We start from the raw sequence: 14884 nt of genomic DNA on the forward strand, positions 1-14884 counted from the left end.
AAAAGTTGAATTATAACTCTGTCCAAAATGCCACCTTCGTGGATTTTTGTAAAAAAATGTGAAAAGGAAGCTTAAAATTTCGAACAGACAGTAAATAAAATCCTTATTATGATAACTGACTATCATCGCCAATGTTGCCAACTTTGTATCACAAAACTAGAAAATATATCGAATAGCAATTAAATAAGAACGTAGGTACTGATTTTCTCTCCAGCCAACGTCCCTACTATAAGCTATATCTAAATGGATATTTATCTGTATCTATATCAACACCTTTTAATCGTTACTTATGAACACGTCTTTCAAAAATAAAATATTGACCAACATTTAATGCTAATTAAGAAATGCCGATTGAGACAGCTTAAAATCGATTTATAATCTCAACGGTCTTCGATGTAATTGTTAAGAAAACACAAAAGACTTCTTTTAATTTGCCAAGAAGACAGGTCCCATTAATTCTTATCACTACAGTGAAGGGGAATGCTTTGGTATATGTAATATATGTGAGCTGCTGTCATTAATAATTTATTGATGGCAATTGTTCTCGCAACTCACCGACGACAATAAGGAAAAAAGCTTCACGGCATTTACCAAGACGGATGCAGCATTGCCGTTGGCGGTTTATACGAACTCGATATTTTCTCCGATTTTTACCTTCTCAGGGGACGGTCCTTATTATTATCTCTGGCTATTATTTAAGAAGCTGAGTTTCTTATTTTAAACGCAAAGTAAGTGTGTTCTGTGAGGAACGAAATCCTTCCGCATCAACTTACTACGCGCGATATTCACCCTTCGCCGTTTGCCATCATCCGGGTATTGTTATAAACAGAAAAAGAACGCCAAAGTTTTCTGAAAAGTAAAGCTATTTTTGTAAGCAGTACGCGGCGAAAATTCTTCAGAGTCATTCTCAATTTCTTCAAATAGCCGCGAGCAACTCGACACATCTTTCATCTGATTTCATAACGTCTCTTCATGCCCGACTTTTTCCCACTGAAATTACATTACTTTTCTTCAAAGAATCGTAAACGGTCTGCTGTACCCTCGCAATGCTTTCCAGCATATAACACTTTCTTAAGGAGAAACTTTTGAAAATGACTGAACATTAAAGATTTTTATCCTTGTTTCTGCCTTAAATAAACTAGTAGTTTATTTTCCAGGCATTTCTTTAGCGGGAGGTATGCAGTTAATTCTGCTCCTGTTATTGTAGGAAAATGTTTTACAGATGCCAAGCGTTAAGGGGATTGGAGAACCACGCGATATGGAAAACAGCTGTAGGCTTTGAATCATTAACACGGTTTTCTTTCTTAGTGTTGTCTTCGTTGGCTTATTGAATTTAAAACTAATAATGTTCCCTGCTTCATTTGTGGTCCCTTTTAGCTACAATGAAAATCATTTTCTTCTTCTTATGAATAAGAAATAACAGACAATTCACAAAAAAAATAAAAGGAGTGTAACTCTCTGTTGTTACAGTTTTTTATTGGTCATCCGAAAAAGCTAAAAATGGATAGCATGTAATAATCACACGCAGACCTCTGTTCAACTAGCCGAACGAAAATGGACTATGAAACAATCTGCATATAAACAAAAAATGGATAGCATGTAACAATGAACGAACAAGCTAAAAATAGCATGTAACAATGAACGGACAAGCTAAAAATAGCATGTAACAATCAACGGAGTAGCTAAAAATAGCATCTAACAAGTCTGTAACAATCAACGGCATAGATAAAAATGGAAAGCATGTAACAATGGATAGTATGCAAAAATCGACGAATAAGCTAAAATAGCATGTAACAGTTAACAGATAAGCTAAAATGGATAGTATGTAACAATGAACTGACAAGCTAAAAATGTTACATTCCATGTATGGAATGTAATAGTGAACGGACAAGATACAAATGGTTAGCATGTAACAATAAACGGAGAGGCTAAAATGGATAGCATCTAACAATGAGGACAGGCTAAAAATAGCATGTTACAATCAACGGAGTAGCTAAAAATGGAAAGCATGTAACAATCAACGGATGAGTTAAAAATAGGTAGCATGTAACAATCAACGGATGAGTTAAAAATAGGTAGCATGTAATAATCAACGGATGATCTAAAATAGATACATAACAATCAACGGATGAGCTAAAATAAATATATAATAATTAACGGATGAGCTAAATATGGATAGAACGTAACAGTCGTATGATAAGCAAAAATGGACAGCTTGCAAGAATCAGCTGATAAACTAAAAATGGATAGCATGTAACAATGAATAAGCTAAAATGCATATTGTTGCAATCTGTTGAACTGAAATGGTCAGCATGTAATAATGATCTGATATGCTAAAATGGACAGATCATATATGCAACATTCTGTAACCACAGAGAGCATGTAACAATCTGCTGCAATCTGTATTCATTTAATCTTTTATATTTTGAATTAATCAGAGTTGTTTATTTATTTTTTTTTGTCTTGTTTAATAACATAAATGCAGCTGATAACTACATGGAATGAAAATTAATGTCTTTGAACCACTGAAACATTTTATCGTTTAAAGTCACGTGAACTGATCAAAAGCATCCTTTTAAATAAGGCCAAAGTACTTATTTAAATAATTCAGGATAAGAAACAAGGAATACAAACCCGTGTGTTATTTAGGCCATATATTAGGTAAGCAAGTACTTAGTAATTACCACAATAAAGATTCAAATGTTTTAATGCCTTATTTATCGAGGTCAAAAGACTTTTGTTCCCTCTGCCATAAACGTAGTTGTGCATAAAAGTTCTGACATTTTACAACTTTTCCTTTATAAAACATCTCAAAGCGTATTTTACACTTTAAATACACGAAGCAGTGAGAAAGCCTATATTGTTCAAATCGTGTGGACGTATACTTCTAGAAAAATGCTGTTTATTGTTTAATTACTTTCATCCATACTAGCCATCTTTGTCAATCAAGATAGTTTTTCATTCTTAGCGTAGAATAAATTTTCTCTCCAGTATACGAGAAAAGTCGATAAAGAATGAATGATGAAACCCAAAGTTTTATACAGCAAATTAATTAACCGCAGACAGCAATTCCTTTAAACTTTTGTTGCATAATCAAATATTTCTCCAAGAAATTTTAATTATATAAGATATACACCACATGACGTGTGAATATTGAAAGCTTTTATTAAAAAAATTAATTAATAAATAATTGGACTCGTTATCGAAGATAAAGAGTCCAAATACTACAAATCACTAAACGTAATCACTACTGCTATAAAACTTTTCATCAGCATTGGCTTGAATTGGTGAACCCCGATCGGACCCGGACTCCATTTTTCCTCTAAAAAAAAAATAAAAATTGTGGTTCGTTCAAAGCGCATCTGATTTTGTACATGCAGCGTCGTAAGCGATTTCAGATGTCCATAAAAATATTTTAACCAGCATACTCACTCATATACAACGATAAGGCTACTTGCAGACACCAGCTTTGGTAGAGCAGAGAAACACAATCCATTTATTTAGTTCGCCTGCTACTAAGCGTCGTCTGCTCTTGTATATTGGGCAAGACGTAATAGTGCCATTATCTCGTGTGGGGTCGTTCTAGATTGATGCAGGGCTACTTCACCAGATTAGAAAAGGCTGGGCTCTAGGAGAGTTTGTTATTATTCTAGTAACAGAGAGAGAGAGCGTTGGAAAAATTACGATTAGGACTCTCCTGATGTTACCACAGTGATGAATGTATCAACGTTAGCTTGTAAATCTCAGTTTTAAGAAAGATCGGGTCTTTTTCTACCATGCTTTCTTCTAAAAAATCGTTTTTAATGTTACTAACCATTTGACCTTACCAATAAGTACCTCTCGAATATAGCGTATTTAAAAATACAGATCCTCACAAAAATTCTGACCTTGGTCGCATCTCCTCCATTAATTCTTGAAGGTTGTCTAATATGCATTTAACGCGTTTTCATGTTAAGCGAGGACTAATTGTATTGATTTTGGTTTACACACAAAATGTGTGTTGCTATGATCGCGCTGCTACTATTACTGTATTCCTCGCGAGAGAACACACCACTGTATATACTATATTGCCAAAAGTAACCGTACACTCCTGGGATTTGGGGAAAAATAAATTACACCCTTCATCCATGTGTTTATATTTCAAACGTGACGCGCTTCTCATACTGCAAAGCCTGCAGAGACTTAGTCTGAAGATATGAGCTGTCAAAAACTTCATTGGCCCCCACAGCTTCCGACTTTAACTCCATTAAACATCTTTGGGATGAACTGGAATGTTGGCATCAGGCCAGGCCAACGCAACCACAATTAGTAGCTGAACTGACCTATGTTGAAGGAGAAATGGGCCAAAGTTCAGTTGGTAGGATCGTCGTCCTCCCACCAGGTGAAAAAAGAAGACCTGAGTTTGAGTCCGTCGATGGCGTGAGGAATTTTTATGGCCGAGTTAGTCGGTCTCAGGCGAGGGTAGCATGGTTATGGATTTTTCTCCCGTGTTTTTCGTCCAGAAAAATAGAAAAATAAAAAATCCATAAATTACTCTGAAGTCCTATTTCGTTGCGTAGTATTTCTTCAATTAATTTAAATTACATATCACAGGCGATTTCTACAACTTTTTCCAAAGTTTCCTAATGTGAATCAAACTCTGTCCGCTTACTTTTGGCAATATAGAGTATATCTTCAATAAGTGCTGCATGGGTTCACGTTTCTTTGCTTTTCACACTACCAAAAATAGTTCTGATTTCCCTTCAGACAAAATATAACCGATATTGTATACTTCAATATCAATTGTGCTCTAAAGCGTGTTTTTCAGTTAAAGTATCTTATATCATTTAAAGGTGCGCGATATATTGTACAAGGCTAGCCTAAACCTACGCGAAGAGATGAGTAAACCAGCTTTTGAATAACAGACAAAGCCGTGAAAAATATGGAATATTGGCATTCTGTTTACAATGGAGAGCAAGGGATTTCCATCTCTTAATATAATAAACTGATCGATCTGAAGTATTGTTTGCTCTTCCTCGGACATTCTTATCGAAATATTTTCCCTAAACATTTAAACATGAGATGAGAAGGAAAATTCTATATTTGGGAAACCAATATAGCTGAAGGCTGTCAGCTAAGAGTGTATATTGCATCCTCCTACGCTTGGATAACTGTAAATTCAGACTCCATCAGGCTTAGTGTAGCGATGAAGGAAAAATTTGATCTTGTTTCAGCAGTTACGCTGATTCCTGATTTATGTTATTTGTGAATATATATACATATATTTCAAAAAATATATTTTACATCATACAGGACCTTCGATATTTCCAGATTATACATTTACTATTATCTCTCTATGCAAATATTTTTTATAATTTTTTTTTACTTTATTGCATTATTTTTATTTAAGAGGGGTGTTCAAAAAGTAGTGGAAACACAGCTGTTACAAAAAAGTGCTTTATTCACGGAGTTTTATTTACTTTAGCGATGCCATTCATTGGACTGGTGCAATTCAACGGAATGGGCTCGGGGTCTTTCTCCAAAGTTTCAGAGGGAATTAGCAAATTCGTAACGATGTCAATTCTAGATATCAATAAGGGGAATTTGGAGAAACCCACGAGACCCAGCCATTAGCATGTCGCTCTTTCTGGATCCACAATACCGTTGCTGGAACTTATCTCAACATGCATTGGTTCGTAAACGTGGCTGAGAGCACCTTCAGCACGCACTTATACTTTCCATCCGGGAAAACAAGTTTCCCAACTACACTTAAGAACCTGCTGTATATTTTTCATAGTCAACTATTTATGTTAAAGGACAAGAATCGATAAATTCAAAACATAATATAAATATCAAAATTAAATAAATACAATATAATTTAAATAATTTCCTAATGAGTGTAATCAGATATAATTATTTTTAAACATTAATGGACAGATTATAACCAGATCTTACCTCTTTCCCATTCTTGAAAACTAATAATAAAAGTATCCAAATTATATCCATATGTCAATGGTAGCATATAAAATAATGGACTTCTTTGACTACAAATTTAGCTGTTTTAAATAATACATTTGGACATTATTAGTCTCCCTTAAACATGTAATTTTATATAAGACAAAATTCAAAATACGTTTGCATGTTCTACTTTTCAAATAGTTTTATATAATTTAATCCATTTGAATGTATTTAAAATATTTAAAGAGCATGAACGTACTACCATTTCATTATTATAAATAGTAAAAAAAGATCCTAGCGAAGATCCTTGAGGTGCTTAAATTCGAAATGAAATCTGACTTTTCTTTTCGAATAAAATCTGACATTATCTTTCTTTCAAATAATTAACTGTGCAGGTGAGAAAAGGTTTGCTAACTTCACGTGGTTTTGATTTTAGGATAAACAATCTTTGGTTTATTAAATTAAATGTTCATGAGGATTAGCATAAACTATATCCACGCAGTTCATTCGTCATTGGTTTATTACAGTATTAAAGTAAGTAAAGAAAGGATGAGATTACTTTATTAATTGTATTTTTTTCTTTTTCTTGTTATTGTTTCATTAAATGAAACAATAACAAGGATGAATTTAACAAAAGTATATATTCATAAACATAATCTTAAAAAAATATATTCATTAATCTTCACCAACAGAATATCCTTTAAGTGCGCGTGACGTTAATGCAGATATCAAGGTCGAAAGACTATATACTTAAGGATCGATAGTAACCACACTTTAATGTCAGGTATTTACCTTGGTTCGATGGCTTATAGGGTTCTCTTAGGGCACGTTGTTATCTCTTTCACCTTGTGATATCGATCCAGCTCTACGTTTAAGAGATCAGCTAAAGAAACGTAATAAATCTGTAAGTCAGATTAAGACAGCCCATCTCCACCTCCCCTACACGACGTCACGTGGCTGAAGGCAACTTTAGATTCATTACAGCAACTCCAGAATTTTAAAATTGAATATAGATGCATTCTTTCACCAGATATGGAGTGCTTAAAGATGTTTCGTTTACTTCCTTTTTTTTATCGATGTCAGCTGTTCAAACTGAGGAGTCTTGGGTGGGAAACATCAGCACCAACAAAAGAGCAATCATCGAGATAGAAAAAAAAAAAGAAATTTCTCCAATCGCTGAGGAATATCCCAAGAGTATCGGAACCTCCGGTCGTTAGCCTGTCTGCCAATAAATGGATAATGGTGACATATTGTGTTTGCCAGCTGATGTATTTCGTCCTTGCTTTGAAAAGCCAACGATCCACATAAGACAGAAAAGCAGTATCGTGAGCTGTGACTGTTATTTATCTTTTAGTAAGATGACAAACAACAAACAAAAAAGGCTATTAACATCTCAGAGGAAAACAACCATTTAAAGTCATTTATCTTCAGCTCTTTATTGTCGTTGTATATTGCATTTTCAGTAAATTCCAGCTGCCTTAAGACAGTTTTCTTGGTAGATCTTATGTCGGACTGATTTAAACAAAAACAAAATCCCCACCGAATTTAATGTTACAAACAAAACTTATTTTGAAAGACACTGAGTGATCACTGAATTATGACCATCTACCTAATATCCTGTTGGGTCACCGTTTGCACGGATAACAGCCGTTATTCGTCTAGCCATTGACTACATTAGATGACTGAAGACGTCCGTAGGGATCTTCAGCTGAAAGGCTTTCCACAGTGTTGGAATAGATGAGGGTTGCGTGGCCATACGCCTCACTTCTTGTTCCAAAACATCCTACAGATGTTTAATTGGATTGAGATCGGAAAATTTTGAGGCTAATCAAGATGGGTGATATCTTCACTGTATTCTCGCACTTGTGCACAATGTGGGTCCAATGACACCGTTTCTGTCCTAAAAAATGGAACGTGGCAGGGCACACGGGTCTCCCAAGAATTGCAGGTATGCATGTATCTATCTGTACTTCGGTGGCCCCAAGACTCTCGTCCAAATCCACCTATAATACACTTTGCGTAGAGGCCTGGATGTATTTTGTGTAGTGTACATGTTAATACGCGTTGCCGGTAGACCACACCAGTGAAATGTTGGTCCATACGCATCAGGGGTCCTAGTTCTTACCAGAAAAACGTGCCCCATATTAAGCAACCACCGCCATCTTCTTGGAGAGTGGGAAACGAGCACGATGGGTCAATGGTGCAACACACGAAGGCGTCCGTCGGTGTGTTGCACCAAGTATTTGGATTCATTCAGCCAGAACATTCGTTTCCAGTCCTCCAGTGTGTTGTTGATACCACAGCATTCACCGTCGACGATAATCAGCGGTGAGGAGAGGGTGTGTTGGGTCGCCTGCTGTGAAACCCCATAAGTCTAAGTGTGCGGCACATCGCCATTTGGGATCCTGTTCTTGCATTCCCCATACTGCGATGTCATCTGTCGCACAGTGACCCGCCGTTGAAACCGTACAACGTTCTGCACCTTCACTCACCACGAACATCCAGCTTGCGTAATCCTGTACAGTTTTGTCAGCTGGAGTTGGTCTGACCTTTCGACATCTTTTCTTTGTACACCTCAGTGGATAGTCGATAAGACACCATTTCCGATATGAAAGCACCGACACGAGCTCCTACAGTTATGCCCTATTGAAACTTCTTGGTATCTTTGCTGCGTTCCATAACTGCTACTTTATCACTTTGACTTGCACAACCAGATCAAATTACCACTTCTCTAGCATACAAATCTGTTCGGCTTTTTGCACTGCGAGCTACGTGGTATAATCCGTTGGTAATGTGGTGGCCATAATTTAGTGATCACTGAGTGTATATGAACAACTTGATATGCTTAGTTTCTTTCTTTTTTTTATGAAGAAAATACGATACAAAAACTCCTATAAGCAATAAGCAGATGTGTGTCTTTCTCTTACGATAATTTAAATTTCCAAATCTGAGGAAATTGCTTCATTGCCAGTACGGTGACCCCACAGTCCAATATGTTTAGTGACGACAGCTGCAAACTCTTACAATAACGGATATCGATTTTATGAAATATTAATAACTCCAGAAATAGCAAAAAACTGCATATTAGCCATATACTTGGTCATCAGTGAGTGAAAATAAGAAAGAAAGGTTGCTTTTATTAAGCGTACATATTTTCTTTGGAATTTCATAATCAAGTAGGAAACTTTGAAAGAAGCCTGACTGTTGCTTTTAGTTTTAAAAACTCACGATTTTTATTTTCATTTTTAGAACTCATTTTTTCTTTAAATCAAATTTTAAGAAACTGGGTTTTAAAATGCAGTTTATTCGTATTAGAAGATACAAGACTCGAAGCTCTGTTACACATCAGCTTTACGGGTAGTGCCCAATACCACAACAGTTACTGTTTTTAGACTAGGTTTGGGAGAAGCTGAATGAGAGGACGTCTTTTTAAGACTGCTGTGGGACGTGCCAGTGATCGAGGTAGCGACTGTAGAGGTGACCTGTCGGGTGAAAAATAAAGGTCTGTAATGGCACAACAGGCAGACAAAAGCTTGTCGGAATTTCGACGAAATAAGGTTGTACAGAAGAGGATTGGAAGCGGAATTTATGTACAACATCACCCTACAGAGATAGAGGATATTGTAGTACATCTCCATCCCAATTTCTTCCACTCTCTCAGACTGCACAAAGATGATCCAAAGCATGAACAGGCGAAAGGGCATCAGACACACGAAGAAACACACCACAACAGCGCTTAACATCACCACCACCTGTTTTCTAGCTTTCATCTGCGATCTTTCTGTAGCCGAGCGTAGAATTTGTCTGTCGGTGACCAGGGTCTGTGTGATTTTCCCGTAAACGAGAACCAACACCCCCAGAGGAAGCCAAAAGAACAACAGAGTGACCATTACGAAATATATCTTCTGCCACATTGCGTCGCTCGCTGTTAAACACACCGGAACGAGGGTACCATCATCCATGTTAGGGGCGTAGCTGAATTCGGTGAGCAGAAACACTGGGAAGGTCACGGATGAAGCGACAATCCACACTGCTCCGATGATGGCTAAAGCTCGCATCTTGGTGCAGACGTAACTGGCCTTCAGAGGCTTGCAGATGGCGTAATAACGCTCGAAACTAATTGCCAGGATGGTGAGGATTGAACTGTGAGCAACGGTCATCTCTAGAAAAGGAAGAATCTTGCCTAAAGACAGAAAAAAAAAAGATAAAATTAGTTCACGGATAAAAGAAAGATCCTCTTATATAAATTAAGCTTAACCGTATGCATTTTAGGCCCTATCTTTTTGATCATTTCTTCTCGTGCTGAGAGCGTGAAGTGGTAACTGTAACCTATAATTAAATATAATTGAAGTGTCGGAAGAGTTCCTTGAATAAAAAAAAAAGTTGAGTGAGGGGTCATGACTCGCTGGTTGGTAGCGAGCGAGTGTCGCGTTTCAACTCCCACAAGACCCACCATTAATCACGATTACTGACGATAACTTTGAACTCTTAATTTGGTAATTTTTAGATCAGAGATGGTGTACTCTGGGGAGTTTTGTAATCGAGGTTTATTTGCATAAGCGGTCAATCTGAAATCAGAAAACTTTTTAATTTCTTTTTTCTAAAAATATGATATATTTTAATTTTTCCCGTCTGTGAGGATGTGTTAGTTGTCTTATGGAGAACATCTAGGATCGAATTAGCCTGTCCACTTCGAAGATAAACATCTCACTCTTTCCTATTTTTTCAGTATTCCGTTTTATTCATTTATTTTTTGCCTTATATACAGCGAGTGGCTACTTTATTAGATGCACCCACATTTCCATGAAATGGAGCGCTCCGTCAATAATAGCATCACATATTCGTGCCATACGATAGGTGGGCAGATATGTAGGGATGCTGTATGTGTCCACTTCAGTGCGAGAATAAGAAATAGGACAAAAGATTTAAGTGACTTTGAAAGTGGCATAAGCCTGCGCCAGATGCGCCAGTATGAGTATCTGGGAAACTGCAACCTTGTTGGAATTTTCGCGTAGGACTGTGTTTCGGGCGTATCAAGATTGGTCCACTAACCAAACAGCATCCGGCCAACGGCAATCCAGACTAAAGAGGGGCTAAAGAGAGTCCTATTTGTTATTAAGTAGGTGTACTTATGACCACCTACCTAATATGATGTTGGTCCTCCACGTGCAGCCAAAACAGCTCGTACCCGGCGAGGCATGGACCCTACAAGATTTCTAAATGTGCCTTCTAGTATCTGGTACCAACACGTAACTAGCAGATCCTTTAACTCCTGTGAGGTCCGTAGTTGAGATGCCGCAGATCGGAGTTGCTGTTCCAACACAAACCACAGATGCTCGAAGGGATTGATGTCTGGGGAATTTGGATGTCAGGGCAATGAACCTGGAAGTCTTCCTCATGTTCCGCGAACAAGTCTCGAACAATCCGGGCGATGTGGCATGGTGCATTATCCTGCTTAAAGACGGCACCGCTAGACGGGAAGGCCGTTGGCATACCTGGTCAGCAATGATGTTTAGGTATAGGTATAGGTATAGTTGGGTCTAAAGGCTCCTGGGATCTCTCCCATCTCCGCGTATGTACACTGTGTCGGACAAGCCAGGGATTTAAAAGTATATGGGTCGTGTGGTATGTAGAATGTTGTGCCCTTGTTCATCTGGCCTGTTAGTCCTCGGGTCCCTAATGGGTCTCGACGTTACCATACCGTGCCACGGGGAAGCTGGCTGGGTGATACCTGTAATATATAGTACTCTGGCGGTTCCTGCCGCCTACTTTCCTGTGATTGCAGTATACCTTTAGTCTAGGACCTAAAAAGGAAAAAAAAGTGCTCGCGGTTTGTCATTAGAGTTTGTTAGAATAATTTAGAAGCTTTCGAGGGGCTATACGCTGAAATGATATATTCTATATGCCTAAATGTGTCTGGCAAGAAATTTTGATGTAGTTAAATTTGGAGGCTGAAAACGCTGTGAAAGATGTTTTGGTAAGACGTTAATGAGATTAGGAGTCCAAAAGAGTGATGCACGGCTAAGCAGTTTAATTTTGAATTCTCCCCACTACTTCAAAACGTTGTGGCATTTAGAAGTAGTGGGGAGAAAGACTGAAGGCTGGGGGGAAAAGACAGAAATGTGGGGTGAATAGAGAAGAAGACCCCCAGGTATGTCAGTGGGGTATGCATCCCAGCACAACATCGCCCAAAGCATGACACCGTCGCCACCGGCTTGTTTTCGTCCCACGGTGCATCCAGGCACCATCACTTCCCCAGGTAAACGACGCACGTGTACCCGGCCGTCCACATGGTGCAACAGGAAACGTGATTCATCGGACCAGACGACCTCTTTCCAATTTCGATGCTCGATTCTCAAGGTCCAGTTTCGATGCTTGCGCGCCCATTGTAGGCGCTGTTGTCGGTGAACCGTGGGTAGCACGGGTACTCGGAGAGGCCTGCGGCCCCCATTTTCAGTAGGGTGCAATGTACTGTGCGTTGTGACACGTTACTCCCGTCACCATTATTCCAATTACCGGCGAGTTGCGCCACAGTCGCCCTTCTGTTGCCACGTACCATCCGGAAGAGCCTTCGCTCACCTCGTGCATCAATGAGCCGTGGTCGTCCAACACCTCGTCGGCGTTTCGTGGGTTTTCCCTGCTCGGACCACTTTCGGAGGTACTAACTACGGCTGACAGTGAGCATCCCATCAGCCGTGCCGTTTTGAATTTGCTATGACCCAGTCGTCTGGTCATGACAATTTGCCCTTTGTCAAACTAGCTTAAGTCCGCTGCCTTTCCCAACTGAAGAACAACAGTATCACTGATTAATGGAGCTCAGTATCAGGTGTTTTTTATACCCTGTCCCGACCCGCGCACGCGCTGTAGTTCACCTGCAGTTGCTTCGATTTGCATAACGACTCACTTGTCATAATGTTTTGGCTCATCGGTGTATATGGATAAGTATACCTCATAAGAAAATTCATATCACTTTTAGATAATTATTATTGTAATAGGGGCATCAGCGACTAAGGCCATATTGCTCCATATACACTGTTTGTAAATTGCGTGGGTTCTGTGGTCGATTTTCTGTTTGCTGGACGAAAAACTCGAGTTTCCGGGAGAAAAAACCATGCTACCCTCACCTGAGACCGATAACTTAGCCAAGGTGCGAAAAAGGCCCACAAAAATTCATCTCGTTATCGACGGGTTTTCGAACTCAGGTCTTTTCCACCAGTTGTGGGTAAGAGGGCGATTCTACCAACTGTATCACCCACGAGGGCACTTTTAGATAATAAATAAATATAATTATAAATATATAAGTTTATAACATTAATTAAATAAATTATAAATGATATTCAGAAGAATAAATAATCAAAAACTAAGTCAAGAGAAGATACTCACACATGCCTTCTCCCAATATCCAGACTTCGGGTGTCGAGTGTAACTCTATAATGGTGGGCGGCATGCAAACCAAGAGAACCAGAAGGTCTGCAACGCTCAAATTAATGAGGAAAATATTGGTCGAGTTCCTCAACTCTTTGTTTCGACACACCACTACAGGTACCAACAGGTTGCCGACTGTGCCGACAACGAACACGGCTGAGCAGATCACGGACACGGTGATGCGAATGTACGGAGGCAACTCCAGTTGTCCCGAATGCTCCGGACCACACCATATTGCCGAAGTGTCGCTGCTGCCTTTTGGTTCTTCTACTTTCGTAGTGTTGCACCAGATGTCGCTATTATTCATGACATCGATTGGTTTTGGACTTGGTTATGGATACCCTGTTTGTGCCACTTGGAAGGAGGTGGTGATAAATAGGGATGGCTGGTTGACGATGTGGAGAAGCCCAATATTGGGCGGATCATTTCCATAGCTGTCCTGTTGCATGACGGGTGCTTTACTAGAATCATCACATGATTACTCAGTTAAAGAATGAAAATTCTTCATACATTCCCAAAACATATTCTTCCTATCTCAAGGAAATAATGTTCATTTTTGTCTCCAGAGGGCGGTTTACGCCTGCAGTTCTGTGTATCCATTATTCAGTTTCTTGCTGGGTGATTTTCAAATGGCTGTCCGTTGACCATTACACTTTAAAATGTTATTTTCGAAGGCAGTTATTGTTTCTAAAGAAATGTTTTCTGCACAAAATATCTCTGCACTTATGGACGTCATTTTAACAGAATCAAAGTTACTTCAAAAGCATCCTGCAGTGTTTTATCACTTCTGTTTCTCCTTTTTGTAATTTAAAACTAGAAATGGCAGTACTGAAAAGACATACAACTTCTTATTGGACGAAGATGTTCTCGCTGGTATTTACATTTCCCGAATCGCTAGACGTTGTTGTAAACGAGCGATCAATTCAAGGCGAGAGACTGAAAATTAAAGAACAGTCCTTAAAATTTCATAAATAACACAAAATATTAGTTATGATTAAAGAGAATTCTTTAGAGAATGGTAGGGGGATAATAGCTGATAACATTTGAAATGTATTTATGACGTTAGCGAATGACTTCGAAGACTTTCCAAATGAGGTGATAAACTGAGGCCTATTTGTTTCATTTACTGAATAATTATTTTTCATAAAAGTACTTCCACGTTGAGCTTCCGCTTGTGATATGAAGAATTTTAAACAAAAGATGCATTATTAAGTTGCTCAGTCGCCTGGAGCTTTGAAAGCAAACTTCAATGAGCTTGAGAAGGGGGAAGAATTGCTCTTCAGCTTATTAGTACCCATAATTTAATTCTGAGCAGAAGGGACTATTTTTCCTCGGGATATAACTTTGCTTAATGGGAATAGTTGCAGTGCCTTCCTAAAAGGTTGATGCCATTGCTATTAAACTGGAATATTGCTTAAGTGGAATAACGATCGTGGACAACAAAGAAAGGTGTGTCGGCAATATCACCTTTTAAGGCCTTACTGGGTTTTATGAGTTTATGGAAGTAAAATCTTGGAGGTAG

At 38.6% G+C, this 14884-nt stretch overlaps 1 protein-coding gene across 1 annotated transcript; it reads right to left on the reverse strand.

Annotated features, from left to right (window-relative positions):
- Positions 1–9275: 9275 nt before the first annotated feature.
- Positions 9276–14042, reverse strand: LOC150085408 (growth hormone secretagogue receptor type 1-like). Its single transcript, XM_090374557.1, has 2 exons — positions 13321–14042; positions 9276–10120 (listed from the first exon to the last, which is right to left on the reverse strand). The coding sequence occupies exons 1-2, from the start codon at positions 13667–13669 to the stop codon at positions 9276–9278; spliced, it is 1194 nt and encodes a 397-aa protein (XP_090230683.1). The 5' UTR covers positions 13670–14042.
- Between the last annotated feature and the right edge of the window lie 842 nt (positions 14043–14884).

The sequence above is a fragment of the Mastigoproctus giganteus genome, chromosome 5, assembly GCF_048544385.1.
Source record: "Mastigoproctus giganteus isolate SK-2022 chromosome 5, ASM4854438v1, whole genome shotgun sequence".
Taxonomy (NCBI): domain Eukaryota; kingdom Metazoa; phylum Arthropoda; class Arachnida; order Uropygi; family Thelyphonidae; genus Mastigoproctus; species Mastigoproctus giganteus.